Source organism: Cynara cardunculus (assembly GCF_001531365.2).
Source record: "Cynara cardunculus var. scolymus isolate 2C chromosome LG 15, CcrdV1, whole genome shotgun sequence".
Taxonomy (NCBI): Eukaryota; Viridiplantae; Streptophyta; class Magnoliopsida; order Asterales; family Asteraceae; genus Cynara; species Cynara cardunculus.
Genome location: NC_037542.1, coordinates 8,874,201 through 8,890,240, shown reverse-complemented (window position 1 = coordinate 8,890,240; position 16,040 = coordinate 8,874,201). Strand labels below are relative to the sequence as shown.

General features: G+C 33.6%; 1 protein-coding gene across 1 annotated transcript; it reads left to right on the top strand.

Moving 5' to 3' along the window:
- On the top strand, positions 1–9,092 carry LOC112528493 (DExH-box ATP-dependent RNA helicase DExH15 chloroplastic). Its single transcript, XM_025139523.1, has 17 exons — positions 1–495; positions 1,967–2,142; positions 2,271–2,384; positions 2,515–2,623; positions 2,704–2,790; positions 3,022–3,140; positions 4,090–4,237; positions 4,325–4,924; positions 5,006–5,284; positions 5,501–5,707; positions 5,878–6,240; positions 6,469–6,705; positions 6,808–7,028; positions 7,230–7,329; positions 7,410–7,556; positions 7,642–7,748; positions 8,866–9,092. The coding sequence occupies exons 1-16, from the start codon at positions 1–3 to the stop codon at positions 7,738–7,740; spliced, it is 3,501 nt and encodes a 1,166-aa protein (XP_024995291.1). The 3' UTR covers positions 7,741–7,748; positions 8,866–9,092.
- Positions 9,093–16,040: the final 6,948 nt, after the last annotated feature.

The window sequence follows — 16,040 nt, the reverse complement described above, 5'->3', positions numbered from 1 at the left end:
ATGAACACGTACTCTTCTTCTTCCTTTATCCTCTCCCCACTTTCCCTTCAAATCCCTATACTTCATATCTCTCTTCATCGTTACTTCAGATTCACAACTCCCTCCCGAAGAACCCTACCTTTCTCTTTCCACAATTCCTTTCAAAACCGCAACCAAAAACACCTTCCTTTTCCAAGTAATTACAAGTTCCCCAAATCGGATTTTTCAGTTGGGGAGTCTCAGGTGTCTGAAGATACTGATGAGGATGATGAAGATGACGAGGAAGCAGCGGAGGAGTATGAAGTGGTTGGTGAATTTAGTCAGGAAATTGAAGAGGATGACGAAGATGAGGTCGAGAGTGATGATTTGGAAGGTGATGATAGCAAGTCTCGTTTTGAGGAGTTCAAGTGGCAAAGAATTGAGAGGATTCGTAATGATGTGAAGGAGTATGGTGATGGCATTATCGATGTTGATGAGCTTGCTTCCGTTTACAACTTTCGAATTGACAAATTTCAGGTGGTTTTTGCTACTACATTTCCAATTTTGCATTCGGTGTATGATAATTTTACCAAGGGGTCGTTTACCGAACGTTAATCTGGTAAGCATGGCAAGGAAAGAGATTCTTATTCTGTAAGAGGCAATTTTACCAGGTAAGTTTCGGAGAATACTTTTATTCGGTTTGCGTTTACGACAATCCATTTTGATGGCCAATGATGTAAACTAACAAGGTGAACGAAGGTGATGAATGATGATTCTTGCCTATAAGCGCTTACCGGTAAATGTTTGGTAAACCATCTCTCTAAGTTATGATGGAAATACCCATGTTTAAGTGATGATATCCAAATCTTGCTATGTGCCTGTTCGTTAGACAATTTATGTAGAGTATTTTCCATTTAATTTCAGTGACCAGCACGTAGACAAGACACATTATGATGTTTGATTAAATCCAAAACTTGGTCGAGGTTATGTGAACAAATCTGTTTCTTATATTTGGAATAATCTTTTATAATATGAATTGAAGTTATGTGAACAAATCTGTTTCTTATATTTGGAATAATCTTTTATAATATGAATTGAAGTTATGTGAACAAATCTGTTTCTTATATTTGGAATAATCTTTTATAATATGAATTGAAGGTCAGTAACATATGTGTGTTATGATGACTTGCATGTTCAAAGGTTACTTTCAATGAACTAAATGTGAAGAATTTGAACCCAAGTATCTTCTGTTCACCTCATAGATTTGATACCTCTAAAAGGAAGTATGTGACTTTTGCTTGTGGCTGTACTGAATGTGGAAGGGCTTAGATAAGATGCAAGCTGTTACATATATCATACTACCAGTAATATCCAGACGCTTCACTCCAAATGAAAGAGTATAGATACTTTGATAATGCCATAAAGATTTTGCATCCTACCATGTGGACATTTAAGACTATGTTGATAGGTTGGTATTTGGACTAGATGAATCCCAAATAATTTCACTGCTGATGCCAAATCAAGTTGTATGTGTTAAAAGAGTCTTTCCATAGGGGTAAGTGTGGTTCACTTGTTCAATCGCTGAGTGGTGAGAGAGGTGATGAGTAGGCGAACCGGGTCCAATGAAGATGCCTTCAACTAAAAGAAGGGTGGAGGGTTAGATTATGATGACCAGTTGTAAGGCAGATAAATGGAAGGGTTTGGAGTCCTCTTATACCTAGACTGAGGGGTAAAATAGTCATTTTTGTCATTCAGACTGTTTATTCAGCCTACCAAACATACAAGTATTTAGCTTAATTCATACAGAGGTTAATGGAAAAACAACCAAACAGCCCCTTAATCATTAAATAAATTACTGTGACCCCATTCAAGTTGTTGGCCAGTAAATAAGTATGTTTGTACAAATCAAACTAAATACATCCTTTGGTTAAGCTAAAACAATAAAAGGTATGCATAAAGTTTTTTTTTTTCTTATCTCATTTCTATAGTTTATGCTGATTTTGTGCAGCGGTTAGCAATTCAAGCTTTTTTGAGAGGTTCTTCGGTTGTAGTTTCTGCACCCACAAGTGCAGGAAAAACTTTGATTGCTGAGGCTGCAGCTGTTGCTACAGTAGCTAGAGGAAGGAGACTATTCTATACTACTCCTCTCAAGGCACTATCTAATCAGAAATTCCGCGAGTTCTGGTATTAAGCATTTCTACATCTAAGCAAATGATGGAAGTTAGAAATAAAGAGAACTTAAATGTAATTTTTATTATTTATTCGATTCACTCATTTCTTTAGAAAATGATCGCTGGCTCTTGCTTTTACAGTGATGCATTCGGTGAGGACAATGTTGGTCTTCTCACCGGAGATTCTGCCATCAATAGGGATGCTCAAGTTCTAATTATGACCACTGAGATCCTAAGAAACATGTTATATCAGAGGTGTGTACGGTGTAAGTTCTTCATACGTTTCATGAGCTACTAGTTTTTGGCCAACGTTGTTATTTCCTTCAAACAGAGCCTACCAAGGCATGCATCTTACTTGTATTGTATCCTTCCTTTTTGGGTGCAGTGTTGGAATTATGTCATCAGAAAGTGGACTATTCCATGTTGATGTGATTGTTTTGGATGAAGTACACTATCTAAGTGACATATCTCGGGGTACAGTATGGGAAGAGATAGTGCGTGGTTTCCCTGTCCTAATTTTGTAATAGCAACTAACCCTTGGGTGTAGTCTAACTGTGTGCACATATGTTTATAGGTCATTTATTGCCCAAAAGAAGTTCAACTTATATGCTTGTCAGCAACAGTAGCAAATCCGGATGAATTATCGGGTTGGATCAATCAGGTATAGTGCTTTATTAATGATAACATCCTAGTGTTATGTTTGTTGTTATTGTGGATGTTGGAAGATTTTCAGCCCTAAATTATATGGTTGCATCACTGTATTTTTATGGAATGAAATAAAGAGATTTCTAGTTGTAGGAACTAGGAAGCTCCCCAAAGTATAAGACATGTTTATTCCCGGGGTTCTATTAATGTAATTCGTCTGTTAAATCACTGAATTTTTATGTTCTAGATTCATGGTAGAACAGAGCTGGTGGCATCATCAAAGCGTCCAGTTCCTCTGATATGGCACTTCTCCACCAAAACAGCTTTTCTTCCCCTTCTCAATGAGACAGGAACCAGCATGAATAGGTAACTCTGCAACCCATTTGGTTAGCTAACGGTTCCATACCCGCACATACTATTTTTGGAACTGATTGATGTTCAGTTCATGCAATTTCTGTGGCAGTTGACAATATACCGAGTTTTCTTTATATGGTAGTCATCCTCCTATGTGAAGCATATAAGGGCATCTCTTATTATTTCTGCCTTTTTAGTGTTTCTTGGTGCTTTTATGTCATGCAAGATGTTAATTAGCTGATACAATCTATTGTGCCCATTATAACATTCAAAGTGTTTCTTCCTTTCTTTTCTTTTTTCGGTTACTCTTTAGACGAACAATTTTCAGAACAAGCTTAAGCTAAGACTAGTCATTTCTATTATCTTTTGCTTTATAAGTTCTATTTTGTATCTTTCCATATTAGAAATCCGTAACGTATGTCAGCTCAATCCGAAGGAAATTATGCGGAAGCTTTACAGAATTATTATGAAGCTATGCGACTAGAAATTGATCCCTATGACCGAAGGATGAGCTGGATAGTAACTTCTAGATACTTCCGACAACTATTGGGTTCAAACAGTTATCATCATTTTTTACTGGTCATGTTAGATGATTTTCATATTAATATTGTTGATGGGCTACGAAACAGGTTCATTTATTAGCAACCATTGTGAAGATGAAAGTGTACGTCTCATTGACTTGAGAAGGAATTTTGTTTGCTTCAGTTGCACTTTCAGACCTTTAAACATGAGTAACTTTGCATTGTGGTTCTTCGGTCACATTTTCCTTGAAGTTCCCCCCCCCCTTCCCCCACGCGGCTTTCTTTCTCTTTTTTTATCCCTCTTTCCACACACACACAAAGAAAAAGAAAAACCTTCTTTGCACTTGGGAAGCAAGAAAACCAAGATATTTATACATGATCCATTACAATCGTATTTTTCAACATGTGACGATTGGGAATTTTTTGATGATCTGGAATAGGAAGCTATCACTCAACTATCTGCAACTTAATTCCTTGGGACCCAAGTCATATGAGGACGAGAGGCCTAGAAGGAGGAACTCAAGAAAATTTGAGAACGATGTATCACCTCCTTCAAAGAATGACAGAAACAACGTTCGTCGTTCACAAGTATGATTTCACTTCTCTGTTATTTGTTTCTTATCAAGTCCCTGAAGATTGACTGGCATAATCTACAATGACTTTCTAAAATTTCAGGTTCCTCAAGTAATGGATACATTGTCGCATCTTAAAACAAGGGACATGCTGCCTACAGTTTGGTTTATCTTTAGCAGGAAAGGTTGTGATGCAGCAGTCCAGTATCTTGATGACTGCAAGCTTTTAGATGAGTTTGAGACAAGTGAAGTTGATTTGGCTTTGAAAAGGTTCCGATTCAAGTATCCTGATGCTGTCAGGGAATCAGCTGTAAAAGGGATACTTCGAGGAGTTGCAGCTCACCATGCTGGCTGTCTACCTCTTTGGAAATCTTTTATAGAAGAGTTGTTCCAAAGAGGACTTGTTAAAGTTGTTTTTGCTACTGAAACGCTTGCTGCTGGAATCAACATGCCTGCAAGGACAGCTGTGATTTCATCACTCAGCAAGAGGAGTGAAAGTGGACGCATCCAATTAACCACCAACGAACTGCTTCAAATGGCTGGTCGTGCTGGACGCAGAGGCATAGATAAAAGGGGTCATGTGGTCGTTGTTCAGACTCCCTACGAAGGAGCTGAAGATTGTTGCAAACTTCTTTTTGCTGGGCTACAACCCCTCGTATCACAGTTTACTGCATCATATGGAATGGTTCTTAATCTTCTTGCGGTATGTATGCCAAACTATTTGTGATCTTTCTCTTGTTATCTTTTTGGTGACATGTACACTGATAAGTGTTGGGCGAGGCAGGGTGCAAAAGTTACTCAGAGACTAAATGAAGCAGATGGTACAGAAGTTTCTAGAGTTGGACGCACCCTAGAAGAAGCAAGGAAATTGGTTGAGCAGAGTTTTGGAAATTATGTAGGGAGTAATGTTATGGTTGCTGCACAAGAGGAGCTTAATAAAATACAAAAGGAGATTGAGATTTTGACTTCCGAAATCAGTGATGAAGCTATTGACAGGAAGAGCAAGAATATTTTATCAAATTCAGCATACAAAGAAATGGCAGATTTGCAGGACGAACTCAGAGTAAGTCTGCCTCTTTAGCTCTTTACTTTATCGATAAGATTCTTTTATCTCCCTCAATGAAATACAGTAGATGGGGATTTATGCCCCACTTTAGGGGTTTGTTCACCTCATTTGTGAAGTTCTCTTAAATATTAAATTATTCTCATCAAGTTATAGACAAGATGCGTGTGTTCTTCTACTTAATTGTTGTGGACAATTGTTTTCTCTCTTTCTCAGGCACAAAAGCGTGTTCGGACAGAGCTCCGTAGAAAGATGGAAATGGAAAGAATGTCTTCCTTGAGACCGTTGCTGCAAAATTTGGAAGATGGACATCTACCTTTTTTGTGCTTGCAGTATCATGATAGTGCTGGAGTTAAACATTTGGTCCCTGCTGTTTATTTGGGTGATGTTGATTCCATGAATGGTTCAAAACTTAAGAATATGGTACGTTTTCTTGCACATGCCTTCTTTATATATCAAAACTTGTCCCTCAATTTATAGTAAATATTTTCTAAGGTTTTTAGTTCATGTCACATCCATGCATCATGAGATTTCTTTTTACTGTACTTGTTCAACAGCACATCTTAAATGTCTAGTTACTTTGCTACTTGCAGGTTGTTGAGAATGATTCTTTTACTCTAAAAGTAACAGCTGAAGGTGTTGCTGATGACCTTAAAAAGCAACTTGATACGAAACCATCTTATGGTGTCGCTCTTGGTTCTGATAACACATGGTATCTTTTCACTGAAAGGTGTATTAAGACAGTATATAGAACAGGCTTCCCCAATGTTGGTTTGACTAATGGTGACGCTTTACCTCGAGAAATAATGACCATTCTTCTAGAAAAGGAGGAAATGCAGTGGCAGAGGCTCAGCCAATCTGAACTTGGAGGCATATGGTCCATGGAAGGGTCACTTGAGACATGGTCCTGGAGTTTAAATGTCCCTGTTTTAAGTAGTCTTTCTGAGGATAATGAGGTAATAAGCACCGGTTTTTGCTTGTGTTAATTCCTATTATGATACTTACAAAACTAATCTTCTAGCCAATATACATTTGGTTGGGCACATGATTAAATCTTTCACTAAAAGTCTAAGAACCATTTGGGCCATGATATTGGACTTAACATTACTATCATATATAGATCATAGCGTCATGCATGAAAGATGTTTGTTCACATATGAGTCTTCTATTTTCTTGTTGGTTAGGTTCTGCAATATTCGCAAGCATACTACGATACAGTAGAAGCTTACAAGAATCAGCGGAATAAAGTTTCTCAATTGAAGAAAAGAATAGCTAGGACAGAAGGCTTTAAAGAATATAAGAAGATAGTGGATATGGCTAAGTTCACCGAGGAAAAGATCAGACGTCTAAAAGCTAGATCAGATCGCTTGATGACACGTATAGAGCAAATTGAACCATCTGGGTGGAAGGAGTTTTTGCAGGTAATCTGAACACATTTTTCTGGTGGTGTTGCAAATTATATTATCATTGATTGTTATTGTTATCAGTTCGATCTGTGATGACTGCTGAACTACTTTTCACAGGTGAGCAGAGTCATACATGAAATAAGGGCTTTGGATATCAATACGCAAGTGATATTTCCTCTTGGTGAAACTGCTGCTGCTCTTCGAGGGGAGAATGAACTTTGGATTGCAATGGTTCTTAGAAATAAAATTTTGTTAAATCTTAAACCTGCACAGCTAGCTGCTGTTTGTGGAAGCATTGTTTCTGAAGGAATCAAAGTTAGACCTTCAAAAAATAACAGGTGTTTCATTTATTTTTGGTACTTTGATTGAGTTGTTTTATATGATTTTAAGTGCGTAAGCATGTAAATGCTTTTCTTTTCTCCGTTTTTGGCTTTCAAATTATCTTTTTACAACTTCTTTAAGTTACAATTTCGACTTCAGTACTTGGCCAAATGTGAGAAATGTTGGGGGCATGTATTCACACGATTTAATTCGTGCAGTTATATTTATGAGCCTTCTACTGCCGTTTTAGACATCATCAACTTTCTTGATGACCAAAGAAGATCACTTTTACAACTTCAAGAAAAGCATGATGTGAAGGTTCGTCCGTTGGATGTTATAATTTTCTCTCTTTCAGTTATATATAACAAAGAAGATGCTTTGTATGATGTGGCATGCAGATATCTTGTTGTTTGGATAGCCAGTTTTCTGGCATGGTTGAAGCCTGGGCATCTGGTCTTACTTGGAGGGAAATGATGATGGATTGTGCAATGGATGAAGGAGATCTAGCACGCCTGTTACGTAGAACAATTGATGTTTTGGCACAGGTACATGTTTATGGTTATGTCTCTCTTCCGGAGTAACATATATTGGTTTGTTGCTACCCTTTTTTAACGGTTTTCCTGTCCTCAGATTCCCAAATTGCCAGATATAGACCCTCAACTGCAAAGAAATGCAACAGCTGCATCTAATGTGATGGATCGACCACCCATAAGTGAACTTGCAGGATGAGATTTGAGGTCAGTCAATGGTATGCATGATTAAGTGAAAGTTCTCATTTTCTCATTTCTTCAAGCTTTTGCTTGTATTTTCATGCGACCAGTTACCACCATAAGCAGGGGTGGGCCCAGGATTTTTAAGGAGGATCAAGGGCCCTCAAAGTCGCTTGATATGTCTTTAGCCAAATTCCACCATTTTGAGGAATTTTTTAAGTTTTATGGTTGATTTTGATCGATTTTTTAAGTTTTTTGGTTCATTTCGAGGGACTTTTTCGGTTTTTTGGTTGATGTCCCTTGTATTTTCTTATATCCAAGGGCACCCCTCAAAGTTCAGCATCTGCACCTTTCATACCCCCAAAAAAAATCTATTTGCGCAAATCGGTGGAGCAGGTACACAGGACCCTGTTGGGGCCATCATAGTTCCGCCCTGACCCTAAGATATCTCAATCACCAAATTAGACAAAAAATAATCATTAGTTCTGAGGTATGTTTTAGGAGGGCACATGACGTCATTGTTGAGTTTCAAACACGATTATGGATAGTGGCTTGCAGTCTAAATTCTTTGAGATTTAGCTGTTAGGAATTAGGATGTATAAATCAACATTTAGCTTCTCTTTACTTACAGTAATTCATGCAAAATATGCCACCCATGGTCAATATTTGGTATATCTTCGTATTAGGGCTTATGAAGTCTCAAATGTGATATTGGTTAGCGATGAAATTGATGTTAATAGAGAACTTTATTTGAAAATAAAAAATAGTTACAAATAGCATAATGTTTTGGCATATTGCCCTAATGATGCTAGATCCCAAGGCTTCAAGCTGTGTCCGACCCTAAAACAAAACGAATGATCAATTTGGTTAGGCTGCTTGTTCTTGAAGCAGAAAGCGTTCTATCTGTTCCTGAAATGGCTTCTGCTTCCTTGTGAATGTCTTGGTAAAAGATATTACTTCTTGAAACTGCTGTGTAGGATTAGTTCTAGCTTCTAGTTACGCTTCATTAACAAAAGATGATATTTAACAAACGACAAATTCCATCTTTTTCCTGTTCTTTTATAAGCGGTGGCAAGAAGTGAATATGATGATCGATTCAAATGTGCTATTTTTGTGTAATCTTATGTCCAATTTCCGTGTGTAGGTGTATGTTCATGAGTAGTTTTGCTAGGACTCATCAGATTATTACATCTACGTGATATATTTTACCCCCGGAATGGTGCGACTTGTGGATGCTCCAGCTAAAAAAACACACTTAGATATCAGACCTGCTGAAGTTCTCATCTGGTAATGTCTCCTTACTGTCTCCATTCAAGCAGTAGCATCTGAACTGCCCTTATAACTATTCTAACCTATTTTTGTGTACCAAAACTGCCCTCCTAGTTGTGGCTGATTAATGATGCATGCTTTCCATTGGCTACAACTCTGATGCAGAAAAAGCACAAGAGAGAAAGCTTTAGAATCCTAGTCTGAAGAGGAGCTTAAGACCAAAAATGGCAGGTGATTGTAGCATCTTTAGTTAATTGGATATGTTGTACATATGCACTATGACATATTCATCACAAATTGACCTAAAATTAATTCTTAATTCTTATAACAAGCTCTATTCTTTTCTTTTCTTTAATTATCTTTATATTCAGCATTCATGCTCAAGCTTCAAGATTGAAGTTTTTCTCTGTTCCCATTTTTCATAGGCCATCTTTATTTTGTGGGTCTCATACCAATGTATCATCACATCAAAGAAGTGAGTTCCATATATATATATACACACACACACACACACATACATAATGAATCTTCGTGATTTCTTATCTCTCTTCTTTTTCATCAAGTATAGTAATAAGCATCTATAGATGGTGTATTTGGAAAGAGAGAGTTGGAATTTGTGGATGAAATGATGTGGGGTTAGATTCTACATACAATCAAGTGGTGTGGATTCTTACCTTCAAAGTAGCTTATGTATAAATAAGGTCGGAATTTATAATTGAGGTCTCGAATTCGTATCCAGGTATCCTTTTGATATACCATTATTTTGTTTATGATGATCGTGGGGATGAAATACTCTTATAGATACAAGTGTGAAATTTTTAGATGATGATAGTATAAAAAAAAGTTGCATGAAATGAAATTGTAGTCTGTTATTCCTTTGAATAAACAGTGTGTTCCAAATGGTGGGTCAGGGGTGTCTTAATAAAATAGTCAAAGATGCACAGCACGTGCCACCACCACCAAGTCAAAGTAAAATAACTAACTTCTATTTTTCAAGAAACCATGAATCAGATTCAGAATTATGATTTAGAATTCTCACTTAAAAACAAGAAGAAAAATATACTTCATTTCACTTGTGGTTTTTTGAGACACGATTTTACGCTTGAAACATCACAATAAAAAATTGTGAAGGTAAAAACAAGTCGAACCGTCATAACAAAAACATTCGGTGTTTTACTGTAAAATTTCAAGTATAAAAAATCATATCTCATGAAAACGGTCTTGTCTCATGTAATCTCAAGTCTATAATTTCATCTTATAAAGTCATTTGTTTAAAACTAGAAAAATTAAAAATATTTGAATATGAACATGAGACAGAATGTTGTAAAATAAAGTTGATATCTTTTAATTTTGGTAAATTGTGAATTTAATATTTAGAAATAAACAAGAAATTTGATTTATTTTCAGTTTGAATAAATATTGTGTCTCATTAACATAAGAGATAAAAACATGTTGTTGATGAATTTTAACGTTAACAAATAAGACAAGTAATGTCTTTAACATTATATATATATATATATATATATATATATATATATATATAATAAATTAAAAGAAAAGGGAAAAGGGAGTATCAACATCATAATAAGAATGTGAAATATTGTGGATATATTTTAAGGGGAAGGGGAAGGGGAGGATGGAGTGTCGCAATGTTGATCTTATTTTATAAGTCAATTTGACACAGCTAAAACACAAAATCCATCTTATAAATAAATACTTTTGGTATATATTTCGGTGAAAATATTTTCTTATTATTTGTTAAAAATGTAGTATATTAATTTAGTTTAACAATATGAACGAAAATGTGTAAGGATTATCAATATTTTATGATAGATTGGGTTTAAACGAAAACATCTTTATTTTACCAAAATATAAGGACATGTCTGGGCTTTTAAATTATCATATATATAGGGTTGGGTTATCTTCATAGTAAAAACATTGTGAAAGTTACTTTTACAGTATTTTATTATGAAGTTTCAAGTATAAAAAAGTGGTCTCACAGGTTTCAAGAAAAAAAAAAGTTGGTCTCATATGATTCCAAGTGTGTATGTGGGTGTGTATATCTATACTATATTATAAAACATTTGACAGAAACTCTTAAAAATCATTTTTTTTGCATGAAGTACTAATTATTAATGAATATTACTTAAAATTCAAGATTATGAGTGACTTTGCGTAAGTACAACTTATTAAAGCTTCATTTTTAAATTCGTATACCTAACTGCAGATAAACATAATTAAATACAAGATAAACATCCACTTTAAATATAAAAAATTTAAAATATAATTAAGATAATCATTGAGTTTCCAACAGAATATTTAATTATTATTTTTAATAAAAAATTATATTATTAAACCAAAAAAAATTACTTTGTTATTAGACCTAAATTAAATTATAATAAAAAATTGAATTAAAGAAGTTACAACAGAAAAACGAGAACTATTAGATAGTTAATTTAATACTGATATCGATTTTATTTTTTTAAAATTTTTTGTGCTATCTTCAAATTTATATTTCATTCAAAATAAAAATATTATCGTTTTCTCAAAACCACATAAAATCGTATTATATCGATAGAGACATAATAAAAACAAAACAATGGAATGGAGATTTATCTCGCTTCATTGTGCGGGTACCCTTCTAGTATATATATAGGGGGTGGATTAGCCCACTTTTCTGCATGTTATATATTTACTTATGCGGCTTTTGTGAAATGGGGCGAACCGGATTTCTCGTAGCTATCCAAGAAAAAAAATATAGCTCCATGAGCAAAAGCTCTTGTTCCGGCGAACGAATAATCATTGAGTCCTCCGGGCAATCTTTTGCAAACTCCTCCAAGATTACAAACCATGCAAATTAATCCTATTCCTCCATTATCTTAAATTAACGGTTGAGATTTTTCTGAAATAATATTGATTTAAAAATTAGTGAAAAGGGTGGTTTTGGAATTTATTTTAATTAATTTAAATTTAAATTTAAAAGTTGTAATTATCTCTATATTTTCCCATGATTTTCTAACCATTTGTATATCTCACGACCTCTCTTTCTCTCGATCTGGTGCAACCACTGGCCACCTTATGAAGTGAAGTGTATAATCGTGACTGGTTGACTACATTTACAAGAGAGAATGAGATGGAGAAGACGGTGGAAATGCTGGAAAAAGGTATGGGGGCTGCAGATAAGTGTGGGTTGATCCAAATCCCAAACTGTAGCGTAAGTTTCATCACTGAGATTGTGACTTTGTCCGATAAAATCGATCCAGTGTTTCATATATGAAAAAGTGATGAAGATGAAAGGTGAATATTTTGTTCATATTGTTTCATGTATGAAAAAGTGATGAATTTTTTCATCATTGAGATCGTGACTTTGTTAAGGAAAATTGATCTAATGTTTCATATATGAAAAGGTGAAGAATTTTTCCATATGTTAAATCATTTTTCATTTTGTTTTCATATATGAAAAAAGTGGTGAATTTTTGTATATGGATCATTCTTGTATATGAAATTTTATGAATGGTTACAAATGAGTATGAACTGTTCTTGTGTTAAATTTTTGATTTTTTTATGAATGGTTATGAACGGGTATGAACTGTTCTTGTGTAAAAAATTTGAATTTTTTATGAATGGGTATGAATTGTTCTTTTACTACAATTATGATTTTTTTTTCAAATGGTTACAAATTTTTTTGGATGGTTATGAATTGTTCTTGTATTACGAATTTTTTTTGGATGGTTATGAATATGAATTATTCCTAAAAATACGGAATCAATTACATATGGTAACCTAATAAGATCTTTATGGAATTAATAGTTTTTTAAAATATCTAAAATATTGGTAAAAATACCAAAATATCTTTGGTTTGTAAGTCTGTGACTTTCGTATGATTTGCATTTGAAAGAGTCTCTCTCTCTCTCTCTCTCTCTCTATATATATATATATATATATATGGAAAGGTTCAGTTGAGAAGTAAAGAAGTGATCATAGCCCTTCCTCTAGTCAACATTTGCGGCTTTGATCGTGAAGCACCGGATAATTTTTCGCATGGGTATCCATAAAATAGAGGGTTAGTTTCGTAACTTTTACAAATAGGCGGTAAACAGGTTCATATATGAACCCATGTGATACACATATGAACTATATGTTCATAAGTGAACCATTTAATTAGTTCACATGTGAACTATTTAACTGATTCATATATGAACCCACAGGTTCATGTATGAATCAGTTAATTAATTCACATGTGAATCACACAGGTTCATATGTGAATCAGTTATAAGTAAATCATACGGGTTCATATGTGAATCAGTTAATTAGTTCATGTATGAATTACACGAGTTCATATGTGAATCAGTTAAAATAGTTCATATATGAATTACACGAGTTCACGTATGAACATATAGTTCATATGTGAATCAAATAGGTTTATATGTGCACTTATTTGCCGTTTATTTTAAAAAGTTACGAAACTACCATCTTTATTTTTCGCATATTGGCAAATTTTGACCAGTCAAAATCACAATTATTAACCAGTCAAATCCGATATTGACCGTATGAAGGGATAGATCACTCCTTTACTTCTCAAATATTTACCATTTCTCAAAATAACCTTTGAATATATGTAACACCCCATTTCCCATATGCATAAAACACATATATTTCATATAACATGAAATACAAATATTACACATTGGTCTCAAATGTACACATTACTATATACAAAAGTCGCTACAAACTTTTTGCTTCTCACAATGTACATGTATAAACTCGGCTTCCAAAGGTTCATAGATGTAAAACAATAACACTTCAATTTACATATTCCCCTTCCCTTTACCTTCTAGATGTGCCCGACCTGTAATGCATATTTTTTAAAACAAAATGAGGGTTAAACCGTAAGGTCTAGTGAGTAATCCCTTTGTAGCTATTACATCATCAAAACACTTTTGGAAAGTCAATCTTTGAAAATATAACATTTATCGCATCAAACAAATATGATAACACTTTTTGTCGCATCAAACACATGTGATACCAAACTTGTCGCATCTTATTGGTGCGATAATAGACTTCCCGCACTATACAGATGTGATAACATACCCTTCGCACCATACAAATGCAATAACCCTTTTTTGTCGCATCACACTGATGCGATAACTTACTTTGTCACATCACACAGATGCGATAAATCCAATCTCATCGCATCATACAGATGCAATAACAGTAACACATATGATCAAAATCTCATCTAACAAACTGTTGAGTATGTTACCCTTATCCCAATATACGTCTTTCCTGATTATGTCACCCTTATTTCAAAATATACACATCTTTTGATTATGTCACCCTTATCCCAATATACACATCTTCTGATTATGTCACCTTTATCTCAATATACACATCTTCTGATTATGTTACATTTATCTCAATATACACATCTCCTGACTATGTCATCCTTATTTCATACAAGTTATAATACAAAATCAAAACCCAATTATGCTAACAAACAACAAATACTTGTGTTCGCAAAAACCCACTTCAAACCATACGGTTTCTTATAAAAATATATCGAATGAAGCTTTTAAAATAAAAACTAACCTTGAATTCACAAATAGATGGAATACTTTAAACCGACAGAAAATTCAAATAAAATCATGTAAGCTTTCTTCCTCTTTCTTCCTCTGTTGTTCGAACCAGAGACTAAAATTTCTAATCTTATCTCTATGCTAAAAAGAATTAAAAGAAAAATTATATATATATATATATATATATATATCACATGTATGTTTTATGGCAAAATTCTATATGCCAAAACAAGACCAGGGACTTAGTTTATGAGATTTTTATACACAAAATACATGTTTTGAAAATATTATTTGTTAAATAATTATTGACAATTTTGAATATTGTTTACAATGACAGACTTAAGAATTCTTTTGGACGGGTACATTTTTAAGGTTGGTTCGCAAAATCATAGTTTGATTGTTGGGGGGTCACGCGGTTTAACCAAAAAAGAGTCAATTGTGCCAATTTGAAAAATATTTTCAAACGTAATCAAACTTAATATTTAAAACAAGTATATATTATCTAGAGAATGAAATAAAAAAACGACAATTTTTAATAAGAACTGGTTTTGAAAAAGAAAAAAAAATCATGAAAAATAATAAAATCAAAATAGGAGAAAATTTAATAAAAAGTTGTCTTTAGTAATGATGTCTATAATTGTACTTGAGGTTGTGAGTTTAATTATTCTGGCGATATTTTCGTTGTTAATATTTTCGAAAATAGCATTTTTGGGGAGTTCTTCAAATTTGGAAAAATCCACTCTCTCTATTTTGAAAAAACTGTTGGAGTAGGTTTTACCCAAAATCTCCATTTTAGATGATCTGTTAGACATGTTCTTATTATATTAGAGCATCTCCAACCGATTTTCTAAAATAGAGAATCAAAAAGACAAAATTTCAAAAGAAAAATTACTTTAATCTCAATCAGCTTCTCAATTTTGGAGATTACAATATTAATAAAATATTTAATACAATTAATAAAGTATTATTTATCCCTCCTAAACATTTAATTTCAAGATTTCTTATTGATAGGAAGAACAAAATATCATTTTTTTTCCTAAGTAAAATTTCGGAAGTTCTCTAAATTTGAAGAATTTCACCTTTATCTCATACTTTCTCCATTTTAAAAAAATTATTGAAGCAAAAATATCCAGAATCTCCGTTTTATATAACCAGAAGCATACTCGTGCAGTGCATCTCGATACATTTCGATTCTAATGTTTCATTTTATTATTTGCCTCTATCGATTTTATAATACGGTTTTTTTTATGGTTTTGAGAAAATATAACGTTTTTAAATTTGAATAAATATAATTTGAAGAGCGCGCAAAATGTTGAAAAGAATATATCGACATTAGTGTAAAGTTAACAATTTAAAAGTTCTATTTTTTGTATATTTTTTTAGTTCAAATTTTTATTATAATTTAATTTAAACTTAATGACGAAATAATTTGTTTTAGATTTAATAGTAAACTATTTTTTTATAAATATAATTT

Coding starts and splice junctions, on each gene's coding strand:
- LOC112528493 (XM_025139523.1), top strand. CDS start 1: ATGAACACGTACTCTTCTTCTTCCTTTATCCTCTCCCCACTTTCCCTT. Junction 4,925..5,005: donor TGGTTCTTAATCTTCTTGCG/GTATGTATGCCA, acceptor TGGGCGAGGCAG/GGTGCAAAAGTTACTCAGAG. Junction 5,708..5,877: donor GTTCAAAACTTAAGAATATG/GTACGTTTTCTT, acceptor TGCTACTTGCAG/GTTGTTGAGAATGATTCTTT.